This window comes from Vicugna pacos, chromosome 19 (genome assembly GCF_048564905.1).
Source record: "Vicugna pacos chromosome 19, VicPac4, whole genome shotgun sequence".
NCBI lineage: Eukaryota > Metazoa > Chordata > Mammalia > Artiodactyla > Camelidae > Vicugna > Vicugna pacos.
In genome coordinates this window covers 22,237,605-22,253,533 of record NC_133005.1, presented here as the reverse complement: position 1 = coordinate 22,253,533, position 15,929 = coordinate 22,237,605, and the positions used below count along the sequence as shown (strand labels likewise).

Sequence of the window (15,929 nt, the reverse complement as noted above, 5' to 3'; positions counted from 1 at the left end):
CGGGGGGACGCTCTGTGCCCGTTTAACTTAGTTCTGTCAGACAAGGGCTGCTCTGTACAGATCCGAGCCTCGGAGGCTCCCCCTCCGTCCCGCTGGCCTCTCAGTTGGAGAGGAGACCCAGCGAGCAAGCGCCAGTCCTCCTTTGCCGCTCCCTCCCCGCGGGACCCGTCCCGCGCTGCTTTGCCTTTTGTTCTTTCTTTTTTCCTTTTCTCCTACCAGATTTTTGGCGTCTTTATCTTTTGAAGAGGGTGATGATCTGTTGGAGTTCCGCAGGTGCTCTGGTTGGCTGAGTGGGTCTGTAGATGTGGGTCTTGGTGTATTTGTGGGAGAGGGTGGCTTACAAGCGTCCTTCTACTCCGCCATCTTGCCCGGAAGTCCCTCGAGGCCAAGCATCCTTAAGCTCAGGTTTTTATGCAAGTAAATACAATAATATGGGGAAAGTGCTTGAAATATAATAGATGCCCAATAAACAGTAATATAATAGTATCACCAATTTAATCATTTCTCAGGGTGGGTATTGCTCAGAGTTCAGAGGTCATAACAAAACAGAAAAACAAAATAAAAAAGAAGGGCTTCAGGAACAGAAAAAATTGATCTGAAATTGTACTACAGTGCTCTGTGAATGCTGTTTATCAGCTGGCGTCCATTAGAAAGTGCTGACTTTAGCCAACAGGCTTAAAGAAGATGTTTACTCTCTTATAACTGGAGGTCCAGAAGTGCAGTTGGAACCAGGAACAATATGGCTGTTCAATGTTGTCAACCCACATTCTTTACACTTTTGCACTTCTCTAGAGCAGATTTTTCCTCAGCTTGGTTCCCCTCACTGTCAAGAGATGTCTGTCTGGAGTATCTGGGGCAGAATTATTGCTTGTTCCTAGTCAACAGGAGAGAGAATGGCATTAGTTTCCCAGATTTCTCTGTGGACACAAACTGGCTTAAGTCAGTTTCATATTTGATTCAGCCTCTGGTAGGGGACATAAAATTACCTTAATTGGTTTAGCCTAGCTATTGGGGGTGGGTTGAATGTTGGAATGTTAAGCAAAAAATCTCTCATTGCTCAGTGACCTTTCTGACTCTCAGTTTTTGTGCCTGTAAAACACTTAAATTAACAAGATGCTGAGAGAATGATGAAATCAAATGTATGTTGTACCTTCAGTAATATTTAGCACAATGTAGTTGCTCAGTGACTGGAGGACATGATCACTGAGACAGAAGTGACACATGACAGAAGGTGGAGGAGTCAAACTCACCAGTCACAAACACCTGGGTGCCCCGACCTGACTGGTACTCTATGTCAGGTTTTCCCTCCTTGAACTTCACACAGAAGTAGATGCCGGCATCTGCAAGAGAGATTTCACTGATGCGGATGGAAAAGTCTGTGTTGCCAGCTTTGGCCATGTTTCCAATTTTTTTGACTCTGGGAAAGAGGCCTCCTTTGAAATTGTAGATTAATTTACGTTTTCGTCCAGTTCCCTTGAACCATAAGACGGGTCCTTTCGGAAATGAATCTGGTACACTGCAACTCAAGATGAGTGTTTCCCCAGTTGATACAGTCTGTGACATCTCAGGTTGTTGCACCTTGAACATTTCGTCTGTGGTTCCTGGAAAGAAACTCAAAATCATCTCCCATTTCCCTTGCTCTGGCCTAGGCAGGACTGAGGAAACTGGATCCAGATCATGGTTGGTCCTCATTCACTACTTCTTTTAGTGACATATGTGAGTACCCACACACTAAGTTTAGAGAGGCCTCTGCAATTGGAGGCAGCTCCTTCCCTGGGTGCTAACAGAGGGAAGTCAGGTCAGAAGACCAGATACATCACCTCCCCAATTTCATTTCTCAGCTCCTAAGCAAGGTGAGAGGAGGATGGAGGGGGAGGGCTGGAATTATGAATGGGTAGTATTCATAGAGACGAGTTCTTCTTCCTGTCTGAATGCCAACAATTACTCAGTGTATTTGGAGACAGATTCAGGTCCCCTCTGCCAGTCCCACACATCCAGAGGGTTTGGGATTGGCCTTCATCTCCCCTCCGAAGGGTAATCCATCATTGATTCTGTGGAGCCATCAGTGCTGAGAGGTGTGGAGAAAGGGGAAATAAAGAGATCAGAAACCTGAATATCAGGAGGGCATATGTTCCCCAAGATCCTCTGCTTATCTCCTCAAGAGGGAGGAGGGGGACAGTTTATTTTTCTCAACAAAAACACTAGAGCCTCAGGGGATCTCATCAGTTTTGGAGGGTCTACCAATGACCCCTAACTCAGTACTCCCAGCATTACTACCTCCCATGATGTCCAGTCCTGGTAATGATCTTTCCTTTCAGGTTGTCGAAGCATCAGAACCACAGATGACCTAAGATGCAGGTTAGGGTAAAGAAGGAACTCTTGGCTGTTGAGGCTAGGAGAGAATGGCAGGTAAGCCACCTGTATGTATATTTTTCAGCTCGAAAGAAATATGTGAATTTTCCCTGGTCAGTTGGATGCCATGGAATGTGGTTCAGCTTGAGGAAAACACCAGTGGGGAAGACCAGTTTTCCTGGCAGAAAAGGACACCCTAATCTCACCGTATTTCCTGAAATTAATTCAGACAGTGGCAAGGAGATGGAAACACTGGTTGTTTTCAGAGAATAAGAGAAAAGCAGAATTGGGAGTAGAACTCTCAGGGCAGACCAGGGAAAAGTCAAGTGCCAGGAGGGTGACTCAACCCCTCCAGGAGGGCTTTTCAAACAAGACCTGGGAGTGGATGACACTCAACACCCCTTCTGATCTCATGATTCCCCAGAAGCTACTCCCAACCATAGTAGGAAGATACACCTACTCATTGACTTCCTGTGTAGGGAACAAGGTCTCTGACTGAATTGTGATGACCTCTCAGATACCTGCCACCGGGTCTTAATCTCATTTCAGTTGGAAATGGGTGAATGGAATAGTGCAGGCTGGCAGAGAGCCTGCCTGCCTGAGTAACCCTTTGTTTTGGCTCATGAGATATTGGGCATTTGGGGCTAACTTCACCCATGCTGAGATTTCATCCTGAATCCAGAAGCCAAGATGTAGCTGCAAGTACCTATTTCTGATATTCAGGGTCAGGAAATAGGGCATAATAGAAACAATGCACATTTCTGGGCCAAGGTCTGTCCCTAAGCCTCAGAAAAGCTAGTCAACCTTCCAAGTCTGAGTTTTCCAACTTTTTGGACCATACTGTGCACATATGTAATGTATTTTACCTACGCAGTATCTTTTCAGCTGGAAATGTCCATTGCCCTGTATTCAGTTTCTGGTGGTGCCAGCCATTAGAGAAAGGCATGACTATTAACATGGCTTGATTCAATATTGGGCATAGGAACCTTGAATGACTGATCAGAAGGGCCATCTATAGCATCCCAGCCTACAGGGTAGTTTGTGAATTAAGGGGTACAACATCCAGTATGCAGTAATGATTTTGTACATCTTAAAGATTTTTTAAAAAAAATTTATCTTAAAATCAGAAAGCTGGAGTTTGTCACACTGTATTCACCATTCACGGACACGTAGGTGCCTGGACCAGATACATACTCCATGTTAGGAAATGCTATGATTAACTTCACACAGTAATAGGTACCAGTATCCTCAGGCGACACATTACTGATGCGGATGGAATAGTCTGTTTGGTTGGCCTTTGGGCTTACCACTTGGGATACTCGGGGAAATTGGTTTCCGTTGAAACTGTAGATTAATTTTCGTTCTAGCCCAGTCTCCTTGATCCACAAGACGGGCCCTGCCGGGGACAGAGCAGGCATATTGCTGACCAAGGTTATGACATCTCCAGCCTTGGCTGACAGCAAACTCTCAGGCTGGTTCACCTGGAACTCTTCACCTGAAGTTCCTGGAAAGAAACTTTGTGTCACTTCTCATGTTTGTTGCCTTAGCACAAAATGTTCTCAGGGTCTGGCTCTAGTTGAAGGTGGGGTCTCACTGCACACTCTTCAGCAGCAGGTATTAGCATCAAACTATAAAAATTACAAATTTGGCTGCCATATGGGATGAAGGGAAGGGGACCAGTGTACAGAAAGGAGGATGGCGCCTTCCTTCTGCATCAGGATATAGAGAGATCCTGGAGCATAGTAGGCACCAAATAAATATTTTCAATGAAACAATGAATACATTTATATTAAATGAAAAATGTAAAATAGGATTTGAGTCAGATTTTTCTTTATGTCTCAGAATTAGAGATAAGTCCCCAAGCTCAGGGCATTGTGTTGATAACCAACATACTATATTCAGACTGTGACTTTCATATAGAGACATCTCCCTCTCTTCATGTGGAAGCCCATTTACCCCGTGTGCCCAAATCCACACTGAGACTTGTATTATACATGAAATTTATATTTTCCCTGAGTGAAGATGGGTTATTAGAGTATGAAAACATCTCAGCTATTAAAACATTTCATGTTCGTTGATGCTCATTCCAATCCAACAAATTCTTACTCCTTAGTAGTTAATTGCTCTTGCTGTGTGTTCTTGGATATCACACAAGGAGCACTGACATAGAGTTCACGGAAGATACACAGAATATATACAAGACAAATACTACAAAACTATGAAAGATTTTTCTCCTGAATGATTTCTCAATCCTAGCATATTTATTTTCTATTTTGGAGTAACAAATTACCACAAAATTAGTGTCTTAAAAATACCTATTATTTCACAGCTTATGTGAATCTGAAATTTAGGCACAATTTAGCTTAGCTGACACGCACAGGAAGAAAATTTTGTGAAGATGGGAAAGAATGCCGTCTACAATTTAAGGCGTGTTTGAGGCTACCAGAAGCTAGGAGAGAAGCCTGGAACAGATTCTCCCTCATTGCTTATAGCAGCTTTATTCATAATTGTGCAAACTTGAAAGCCACAAGATGATCTTCAATAGATAAATGGATAAAGACATTTTGGCAAACCCTGACTGGAATATTATTCAGCACTGAAAAGAAATGAGGCAATTAGCTCTGAAAAGACAAGGAGTAACCTTAAATGCTTATTACTAATTGAAAGCATGAGCCTACATGCTGCAGGATTCCAATTATATGACATGGAAACTATCTGACATGCAAAACTAGGAAGACAGTAAAAATATCAATGGTTGCCAGGGGTTAGGATGGAAAGAGGGATAAATAGGCAGCGCACAGAGAATTTTTATGGCAGTGAAATTACTCTGTGTAATACCATAAAGTGGGTGGATGCATATCATAATACATTTATCCAAACCCATAGAATGTACGACACCAAGAGTGACCCACAGTTCAAACTATGGACTTTGAGTGTTAACAGTTTGTCAGTGCTGGTTCATTAATTGTAACAAATGTACTACTCTGGTGAAGAATGCTGAAAACAGAAGAGGCAGGATGTGCGGGGGCAGGGAGTAGTATAGGGAAATATTACTGTAACTTCTGATCAACTTTGCTGTGAATCTAAAACTGCATTGAAATATAAAGCCTATTTATAAAAACAAATCATTGTCATACCAAAGGTCATCTAGGTTTTCTTCTACATTATCTTTCAGAGTTTTATAATTTTGTGCTTTATACGTTTAGGTCTGTGATCCATTTTGAGTTAATTTTGGTGAAAAGTGAGTTTGTTCTTCTCCCATAATATGTTGGCTATTCTGGGTCTTTTGCCCCTTCATATAAACTTTAGAATCAGTTTGTCAATATTCATGAAATAACTTGCTGGTTTTTAACTGAGATTGCATTTAATCTATAGATCAAGTTGTGAAGGACTAATATCTTGGCAATATTGATATTACTATCCATAAACATGTATAAATATGTATATAAATAAGTGTACATTTTTAGCTCTTCTCTGATGTCTTTGATTAGTTTTGTACCTTTCTTCATACAGATCTTGTACATAGTAGGTTTATACCTGAGTATTTCATTTTGTGGGGCTAACATAAGTGGTCACGTGCTTGTTTTAGTGTGTAGAAGTGTAATTGATTTTGTGTAATTGATCTTATATCCTGCCACCTTGCTGAGCTCACTTAACTCTGGGAGTTTTTTAATTGTTTGGTTTTGGCTTTTTTAGTAGATTGTTTGGGATTTTCTATGTAGAAAATCATGCCATCTGCAAACAGATTTATTTCTTCATTTCCAATCTATATTCCTTTCCTTATTTTTCCCTTTCTCTCTCTCCACTATGTTGAATAAGAGTTGTGAGAATAGATATCCTTGTCTTTTTCGTTATCTTAGGGAGAAAAAAATCTTGCACCATTGAGTATAGTGATAGCTGTAGGGTTTTGGTCAACGTTCTTTATCAAGTTGAGGGAATTCCTCCCTGTTTCTGGTTTGTTGAGAGTTTTCATCATTAGTAGGTACTGGATCTGTCAGGTGCTTTTTCTGCATCAATTGATACAGTCATGCAATTTTTTTCTTCTTTAACCAGTTGATGTGATGCATTACAGAGGTTCATTTTCAAATGTTTAAACATTTTTTATGCCTAAAATAAACCTGACTTAGTCACAGTATAAAACATCATATAATGTTATATTCTATTTGCCAATGTTTTGTTGAGGAATTTTGCATCTAAGATCATGACAGATGTTGGTCTGTAGTTTTCTTTTTTATGTACAGTCTTTATCTACTTTTGCTATCAAGGTAATAATTTCCTCATAAAGTGAATTGCCTTCTTTCCTGTTTTCTTGAAGGGATTGTATGAAATTGGTGTTAATTTTTCTCGGTATTTTCTAAAATATCCTCATACATTTTATCCTCCCAAGATCCAAGTCTTCCCCCTTTTTTCTCATACTTAGATAATTATCTTGCTTCTTGTTTCATCTGGTCTAAACCCCTCAAGCTATCTGCTGTGGCAATTAGGATTCAAGACGTCTGTCAACATGGACTGATGAACTTGGGAAGAGACTCCACAAGCTCATTTAGCCTTTTCAGCAAGTAGAGGCAGAACCACACAGCTATGCTGGGGAGACGCAGGGCTCAGCTTCCATCACTGACCCCAGAGACCTCCAGCGTGCACCTTTGGCCAATGTTTTATGAGCACTCAGACCTCTGCAAAATTTTAACAGTGATTATCTCCTGGTGGAGGCATTGTGAACTCTTTTCTTGCTTTTAATTTCATGTTTTCCAACATTTCTTTCTCCTTTAAGGAGGTAGCATTTGTGTGGTAGTAATAAATTTAAAAGACAGAGCCTTTGTTCCCAGTGGCTGGGGGATGAAAGCTGTGATGTTTGCTGTGCTCAACCCTCTGACCCTGGGGGGTGAGTCCGTTACCTGAACTAAAGGGTGTGGAACAGACTCAGCTACTGTGAGATTTTGTGAGCTGGGGACCATTCCAGCCTAGATCTGTAAATTCTGCCTGTTTTGCGATGGGACAAAGAAATCCTTCCCAAAGGAAATTCTAGGGAGACATGTGGGGAGAAAACAGTAAACAGGCAGAGGGAAGCCGCCACCACACACACCTGAAGCCCCACGCACCTGTCAGTTTCAGCAGCAGGGCCAGCAGCAGAGAAGACAGAAGTCGGCAGAATGAGGGAACAGGGACAGGCATCACGGCGGCCCCTGGAGCCTGTTGCATCTGACTGTGGTCCTGGAGGGGCCTGGCGCCGTGTGCTCTGAGGAGAGAGGACAGGTCCTGCTTCCACAGTGTCAGAGGAAGGGGATCATGATGCAAGGAAAGGCTGTGGAACCGTAACTCTTTTCCTTTGGGATTATAAATTGTACAGACAAGGTTGCTATGAGCTGATAAGTTGCTACTGGAAATGTGTAAGTTTCCAGAGTTGGGGGGTATGACACTCGAGGCTTTCGCTTCTTCCTGATCTCATCCCATCTTGGAGATTCTCCCTAATCCCATAGCCTTTCCGTGTCCAGCATCCTCAGAGTCATAGGCTGGGCCAGAGGCTTCTGGAAACTTGTGATGGGCAGTTGTGTTACAGCTCTTGCATGAGCTCAACATCTGGGCCTCACTGAGCTGCACAGCTGCAGGGAGGAGGCTAGATCTCTCTGGCCTTGGCCTCTTGGCAGTAGAGTTGAACTTTACAAGAGACTCCTCCTCCCCATTCTAGAGGTGTCAAAGGTATAAAATGAGCCCTAATGCAATGTCTGCTGTGGGCTCTTTGCTCTGCCCTGGGTCCTTGCATACAATATAGGAAGTTGCCTCTTTTCTCCTTCCTGCAGAGGAATTGTTTTTGACTGGGAAAGAGGTTAAAGTTTTAGAGATAGTGATTATTTATGTGTTATAGGATTGAGGGTGGGGCTATGGAGAATGCCAGGCTGTAGGGAACACACTCGAAGAGGAAAAACAACACATAGAAATGTACCTGGGAAAGTGAGGGCTGCCTCTCCTGTCTGTACTGGGTCTGGGGCCAGCTCTGTAGTAAAGAAGTAAAGAGGCAGAAGAAGCACTCTTAGAAACAGAGAAGAACCAGCATGTTCACCTCTTTCTCTCTCATCTCTGGAATGGGCTGAGTCCAAGCACAAAAGTTGTGTTCAGGGACTCTAGTCCCACTGTCAACTGGTAACCCTTTAATGTCCAAACATCCATAGTCAGGCACTGACTGCTATGGCTGTTTCTCCATTGCTTCCTTTGATCCCTGCCTTTTCCTCAGGGACCAACTAGATGTCAAGGCCAGGAGAAATGTTAGAAGAGGAAGGTGCAGAGCAGGGCCCAAACATCCTCTATGAGATGGCAAGACTCCCACTGCCTTGTGATGTCACCATTCTAACCCATTGTTCTGGAATGATGAATTCCACACTGGGAAGCCCACCCATGGACCCTGCTGAGAAATGGACAACCTCTTTTCTCTAGTCTCCACCATCCCACATTTCCTCCCACCTCCAGCCATTTTCACACGTTGTATTGGACTGTAAAGTCTTCAGAGGGTGAGATTTTGAGTGGCATGATGGTCAAAAACACTGGTTTTGGAACCAGATACACTCTAGGTTCAAATTCCACTTCCCAGTAGCTGAGTAATTCTGAACCCATCATTCAGACCTATATATCCTTTGACCTTGTAATCTTCATTTCTATACCTCAAACATTCAAAACTGAGTTCATGATCTACACTTAGACATTCTTTTCGCCCACTCCACCCTGTTCAGTATGTGGCATATCATCTTTCTATTTGCTTAAACCAAGAAGAGGCCCACCTTCTACATCCTCCCACTCATCCACTCATATCTATTCCCTATTCGGCCCTCTTAGTTTTACCTCCTAAATGACTCTTAAATCTAATTCTTCATCTCCACCATCATCTCTTGCCTGAATAAAAATGATTACCTCCTAATTAGGCTACCCCAGTTTTTTCCACCCTGCCCTGTAATCTCTTCCTCTTATTTCAGCCAGGTCTTTTAGAACACAGATCTGATTACACCTTTCTGTGACCTAAACATTTCTGTGGATTCTCATTGCTCTCAATATAGTAAGACAGTTTGGTATATGGCAGAATATATAAACAATTCATCCTTCCATGACTCTTGTGGCCCCTAGAGACAAAGGGATCCCCACTTTTTCTGGTATCCAGCACAGCCTCTTTGTCTCTGGTTGGTTTCCTTGGGAAACAGATTCTGAAGTGAAGATCCACATGTTATTTTTCAAGGGGTACTTTTAGAATCAATATCTGTAGAGGGAGGAAAAGGAACAGGATTGTATTGAAGAAGTTGAGCGGCAGTGAAGTCCCAGTGAGGACCTCAGGTGGCCTCCCATGGAGCTCTGGTGCCAAGATGTTCCTTCAGGGCTGACCTGAACTGGTGAAAGTGCTGGGCTTTTATATAACCATGTTGTTGAGCCAACAGATGTGGCTTATTACCAAATGTGACCTTGGGCGAGGTGAGTCTTCTTAGCTGAGGCAATTCCAAGGAGGGATGATGGCTAGGGGTGATCTTCTGGAGCCTGGTACATAAGAGCATCCTCCACACTCTTTGGTACATCTTCTACCTGGGAATCCTTGGACTCAGGACATGTATTAACTTCCCCACAATTAGGTCTTCAAAGCTGCCTCACCTCACCCAGGTAACCCAAAGTTCTCCAATCCGATTTGGTCTGCTCTGTGCTTTACTAATTGGAAGAGTTTAGGGTGAATGTCATGGAGGACTGAGAAGCAGCTTTTCTGGAATCTTTGAGTGCCTGGTTTAGGACAGAAGACGGAAGAGGAGGAAACCTCAAACCTGTAAGGTGAGATAAAACATGAGTATATTAACACAGAAGTCTCCCCACCACACATTTCCTTGCATTGCTCTCCAAGGGGATACAAGAGGACAAGATGTTAAATTTTATTTAACAGACTTTTAAAAAACCGTTTTAGATATATGGAAAAATTGAGATGATAATGCAGAGTTCCCATATACCTCTGCACACAGTTTCCTGTTACTAACATCTTACATTAGAGTGATACATTTGTTACAATTATGATATTGGTACATTATTGTTAACTGAAGTCTATAGTTTTTGTCTTAGCTCAGGCAGCTATAACAAAAGATTATGGATTGGATAGCTTATAAACAACAAATATTTATTTGTTCCATAGTCTGGAAGACAGAGATCAGATTGCCAGCCTGGTCAGACTCTGGGGAGAGCCTTCATCCAGGGTGAAGACTGCCAACTTCTTGAGTCCTTTATGGTGGAAGGGGTGACTCTCTGATCTCTTTTTATAAGGGCACTAATCTTACTTATGAGGGCCTCATCACCTTATTCCCTCTTAAAGACTACACCTCCAAATGCTATCACATCAGAATTAAAATTCAACATATGAATTTTAGAGTGACGTGAGCATTCAGTCTATAATGGACTTCCTTAGTTTTTAAACAAATGTTCTAGGATCCCACCCAGGGATACCACATACATTTACTTCTCATGTCTCCTTAGGCTCCTCTCAGTAGTGACAGCTCTCAGATTTCCTTGATGTTGGTGACCTTGACAGTTTTGAGGAGTCCTGGTCAGATGCACTGGAGAATGGCCCTCTATTACAATCTGTCTGGTGCTTTTCTCATAATTAGACTGGAGTTATGGGTTTGGGGGAGGAGGTCACAGGAGAAAAGTTTAATTTTCTTCACATTATATCAAGGGTGTATGTAATTGATGTGATTTATGACCACTGATGAACTCTTCATAACCTGGCTGAATTGTGCTGGTCAGATTCCCCCACTGTAAAGTTACTCTTTTTCCTTCCTTCATTCTGTCTCTTTGGAAAGGAGTCACCATGTGCAGCCCACACCTCAGGACTGGAGAGTTAGGCTTCCGCTTCTTTAAGGTGCAAATATCTACAAAAATTATTTGGGACTTTTTTGCACAGGAAATTTTCCCTTCTCCTCCATTTATTAATTTATTCAATTATTTATTTACATCAATATGGACTTGTAGGTATTTATTTTGTATCTTTGTTTATAGTCTGTCTTAGTCTATTTGGGCTGCTATAACAAATTCTTACAGACTGGGTGGCTTACAAACAACGGAGATTTATCGCTCACAGTTCTGGAGGCTGGCAGTTGGGAGATCGGGGAGGCAGCATGGTTCAATAAGGGCCCTCTTTGGGTCATAGATTTCTCCTTGTACTCTCACAGAGCTGAAAGGGCTTTTGGAACTCTGTTGGGGGCGATCTCTTTTTTTTTCCCTTTGGAATTGTGCACATGAGACACAGAGAAGGAGGATAATTATCTACTGGCTCCTGTCTTCACTGGTTGAGTGTGGCCCTGGCTGGCATTTACACACTTGTACATTTGGATTTTGTGCATATATCAGAATGAGTGCATTGTTACAAGTGTGCAATCTAGGGGCAGCAGAGAAACTTTAGGGCAGAAAGTAAGGGATGCAAGGTGCACTTGAGACAGGAGCTGTGTGGGTTCACTTTTGTAAGAGTGCTAATCCCATTCATGAGGGTGCAGCCCTCATGACCTAACCACCTTCCAAACGTCACACCTAACACCATCACGTTGGGTGTTAGGATTCTAACGTGAATTTTGGGAAGACACAAACATTTAGATTATAGCACAATCCAATACTTTAATTTATTGCTCAGATTGTTCCAGGTTTGTCAGTTTGGAGCTCTTTCAGTTGGTTCCCACACCCCTTTGACATACTCCAGTCAGCGTCTGTTTTTTGTTTTTGTTTTTTTTCCCATTTCCTTGTGATATGGAAAATGTTTAATTTTTGAAATGATTGTTTAAATGCAGAGAAGAAAAAGTAGTCTTTAGTGAAAGGGCTTTAGAATACAAGAGCCAGGTGATTGATGAAGAAAAATTTTATTTTGTTATTCAATATCTATAGAAACGAATACTCAGATAGTCCCTTCACTATTAGAACTGACATCCTATCTGAGGAAGAGACACATACAGGAAGTCCTCACTTTGCATGGTCCTGATATGCATGAATTTTAGGTAGACAGTTTAGTTAAAAAACCTCAGTCCCCCCAACACATGGTTGAAATTTCAGTTACCACAGTAAATTTATGGTGAACAATCGCATAAAGTACAAACTTTGCCACTAGCTCTACTTCAGTCCACAAATAACTGTATAATAGATGCCCATCCTGATCAGTAACCAGTCATGTCCCTTATTTCAAAGTCTGCAGTATTTGATCACTGTGACTCTGTTACTCATTTAAGCACAGACAGCAAAGCATGTAGCTGTGCTGTCATGTGACTCCCAGTGATGAATCCACATGACATTTACAAAAATAAATAACTGCAAAAGGGAATTGAATACAAAGAAGAAAGTGCAATGAAGAAACAAAAGGTGATGATGTTGGAAGTGACATTCAAATTGAACATGAGTAGATTATAGAAGAAATAGTTGACCGTGGGAATGGTACATTGATACTGTTAGAAAGATATGCAGCCACAAGAACTTCGTGAGGGCAAACTTACCATATAATGAGGAAGGTGGTGGTGAGGGAAAGGGTGAAAATGCCCCAGAGGAAGCGACAACAGCAAATACCTCAAATTAAAGGAAGTTTTGTAAAGATTTCACAACATTGAGAGTATCAGGGAATGAAATGTTAGAGTCTTACCCAAACTGAGAAAGGAGTACTATAATTCACCAAAGTATAGATAAGGTGCTGGCTTTTATATTGTAAATTATGCAGGAAGAAGAAGGCAAACACTGTTCAAACTAAACTCGATAGGTTTGCAAATAAAAAAAAAACTCTTTAATTCTCAATGTTTCTAATGAGTCAAATGACAGAATACTCTAAATATTAACTTTGCTATTTTTCCATTTCCCTCTACATTTTAAACTGACAGTAAAAGAGTCTCTGATGTTTAAAACCATTTTTTTTCAAGATCACAAAACAGTTATTCTCCCGTTGATTATTGTGGTCACTTTTCAAGTTTTCAGTTTCCAAGTTATTTTAAGGTCCTGCTCTACCATGCAATGTGAGAATAACTTACATTCAGTATATCAGATGGTTATAAATGCTCAGGAAACAAATTAATCAGATTAAGAAGACATGGAATGCCAGGGTGAGAGAGGAATTGATATTTTATACAGGGCCGTCTATAGAAGGTGCCTTTGATGAAGTGCCATTTGAGCAGAGACTGAAAAGAAGAGAGTGAGGCAGGCAGGTATGCCAGGGGAGGGAGCAGAGGAGTGATAGGATTTGACTGACTTTCCCAAAGAATCACTGAGCCTGAGACAGGGAAACCAGTCAGAGACGACAGCAACGGTGCAGGAGGAGATGATGGTGGCTGGGACCAGGAGTGGTGGTGCGGGTGAGAACGTGCACATTATGGATGCAACTGAGTAGTGTGCTGGAGAAGGCTAGGACTGCTTCATGAGAGCCCAACTGTTACTTTTTCAAGAATTCCTGCAAGCTGGTTATTAAATGGTTGGTAGCTTGAAGCTGGCCACATTGAAGTATTGACAGCTAGAAATTGGCCAGTACTACCAAACAGTCTTTTTTTTTCTTTTGGAGAGTGGATTATTAAATATTTACCATCTCACCTCTGGACGTCAGCATTTTGAAGGCAAAATTGAATATGGAATATAAAAGAAGGAGAAATCAAGGATGACTCCAAGGCTTCTAGACACAGTCTGTTTACCATTAGCAGCATGGTTGGGAAGGATGCAGGAAGATGGAAGTTCTCCTGGTTCCATCACAGAGACAGGAGGGAACACTACCTTCAGGGTTTGAGGGGTAGGACATTTGGGCAAAGAGGAAGGAGAATACATTTTCTTCTTAAAACCAGGAAGTGGGGGGGTCATCTGTACTCAAGAGGTAAAAAAGAACTTCAAAGTGTGGAGCTTCCAGGATAGGCAGGAGTCCGAAAGACAGAATAACTCCTCTGAGCAAGGACATGAGTGTGTAGTTCACGGCCAAGTCCAAGGTGATGGATGAGAGATATCCTGATATGTGTTGATGTGACTTGTTTCTCACGTTCCAGGGAGATGTTGTGAGTCCCTCTCCAGAGCTACTTCTCATAATCCCTGCTGAGGACCCAGCTCTGAGGGCCTCAGGGACTGTGAGAGGGTCTCAGGAGTGTGGGGGCAAGCAGATCTCCGTGGAGGGAGGCGTTTGGAGCAGAGTCGTGGAAGCTTCCAGCTGGGTCTTCTCCTAGGCTGGGCCCCGCAGGGAGGGAAGCAGGCAGCAGAGACTGAGGGTGTTACCCTGAAAAGGAGGAAGGAAGGAACTGTGGGAACTGTGTTCATATTTAATGATCTGATCATCGTTCAAGAAACATTGACTGCTTACCTCCTGTGTGCCCAGGCTGTTCTCCTCATGGGATGCCTGTCTGAGAGGCTGGGCAGCCCCTGAGAGAGGTCTCTCCCCCCTCAGCCTCCTCCTCAGGCCCTGATGCCCCTTCCCCAGCCCTTCTCTGTCACATGGAGGGTCAGAGCAGGAGCAGCCCTCAGAGCAGCAGATCCAGGGTTTCTCCCCATTACCCTAAAACGGGGATTCCTTTTGCCCCCACGGAGCCCCAGGGTTCAAGGATCTAGAAATGGTCTCCAAGGGAACCACCCTCTCAGCTGCTCCTCGTTCAGCAGCCTCTGCCCACTTCCTCCACAGAACTGCCAGGAGACACCCTTTGAAAACCCTCGATCCAGCCCACCTCCTACAGGACCCCACACCCCTCCCGGGAGCTGGGCACAACTGAGGGAAACCCCATCTCCTGAGGGTATTGAAGGAGGTGTGTCACCTTCTCTTTCTCCACGGGGGCCCATGGCCCTGTGTGACCTGTGGGCTGACCCCCACCATCCCGACCTCCCCCGCCCCTGACCTTGCCGTTTCTGGGACAGACCTTGTCCTCCCTACCCTCCACCACAACTTACAGTCAGACCTAACGCTTCCTGTGGACAAAGATGACAGTGACACCGATCACCAGCAGCACTTTGGGGCCTAGGATGAAAACTACCAGGAGAGAAGGAGACAACGAAGGCTGGTCTGGAAATCAAGAGACAGGAGATCTGATTAGAGGGGCTCTACAGAAGCCATTCCCAAGGGCCTCCACTTACTCGTTCTGGAGCCACCTGGGCCCAGCCATGCTCTGAAGCTTTTGAACCTGCATCCTGTCCTGGGTCAAACTGGAGGCAGAAATCAGGATAGTGTTTCCACATTCTCTCTCTGTCCTCTCTCAGGCCCCTAGGGTTATCCTCCTTGAGGAAAGGAGCGGAGAGTGTTTGCAGTCAGTGACGTGTTAGGTGTGGCACCTGGTTTACTTATTTGTTTCTCACACCTCTACGAGGTAGGTATTATTCTCTTTCTGATGAGGAAACTGAGGCACTGAGAGTTTAGGGAGCATCGCAAGATTAGTGGGATTCAAACCTAGGGAAATCCATCCCTCTTGTCCCAGAAGATGATCCCGAGATCTTGTCTTTTGGACCAAGTCCAGCCTCTTGGGGTCACAGGAAGGAATGTCAGCACAGAATGCAAGCGAGGAGGACGGGTTTCATGGTGAGAGCGGCCCTGCTTGGCCAAGGGGTGGGGCTGGAGACCCCATGTTTCAGGAGTTGTGGGAACCCCCAGG

General features: G+C 43.4%; 1 protein-coding gene and 1 long non-coding RNA gene across 2 annotated transcripts in view; both read right to left on the bottom strand.

Moving 5' to 3' along the window:
* Positions 1 to 478: 478 nt before the first annotated feature.
* LOC102535915 (uncharacterized) overlaps positions 479 to 15,929 on the bottom strand; it is a 30,109-nt gene continuing 14,658 nt past the window's right edge. The window contains exons 3-8 of the mRNA XM_072944638.1: positions 15,285 to 15,346; positions 8,294 to 8,379; positions 7,452 to 7,588; positions 3,509 to 3,856; positions 1,251 to 1,601; positions 479 to 874 (exon numbers count right to left, since the gene is read on the bottom strand). Coding sequence (XP_072800739.1) covers positions 789 to 874; positions 1,251 to 1,601; positions 3,509 to 3,856; positions 7,452 to 7,588; positions 8,294 to 8,379; positions 15,285 to 15,346 — 1,070 coding nt within the window. The 3' untranslated portion in view covers positions 479 to 788. The remainder of the gene's footprint in view (positions 875 to 1,250; positions 1,602 to 3,508; positions 3,857 to 7,451; positions 7,589 to 8,293; positions 8,380 to 15,284; positions 15,347 to 15,929) is intronic.
* Positions 9,606 to 10,889, bottom strand: LOC140687399 (uncharacterized). Its single transcript, XR_012061667.1, has 2 exons — positions 10,814 to 10,889; positions 9,606 to 10,139 (listed from the first exon to the last, which is right to left on the bottom strand). It is a non-coding gene; the product is annotated as an uncharacterized lncRNA (long non-coding RNA).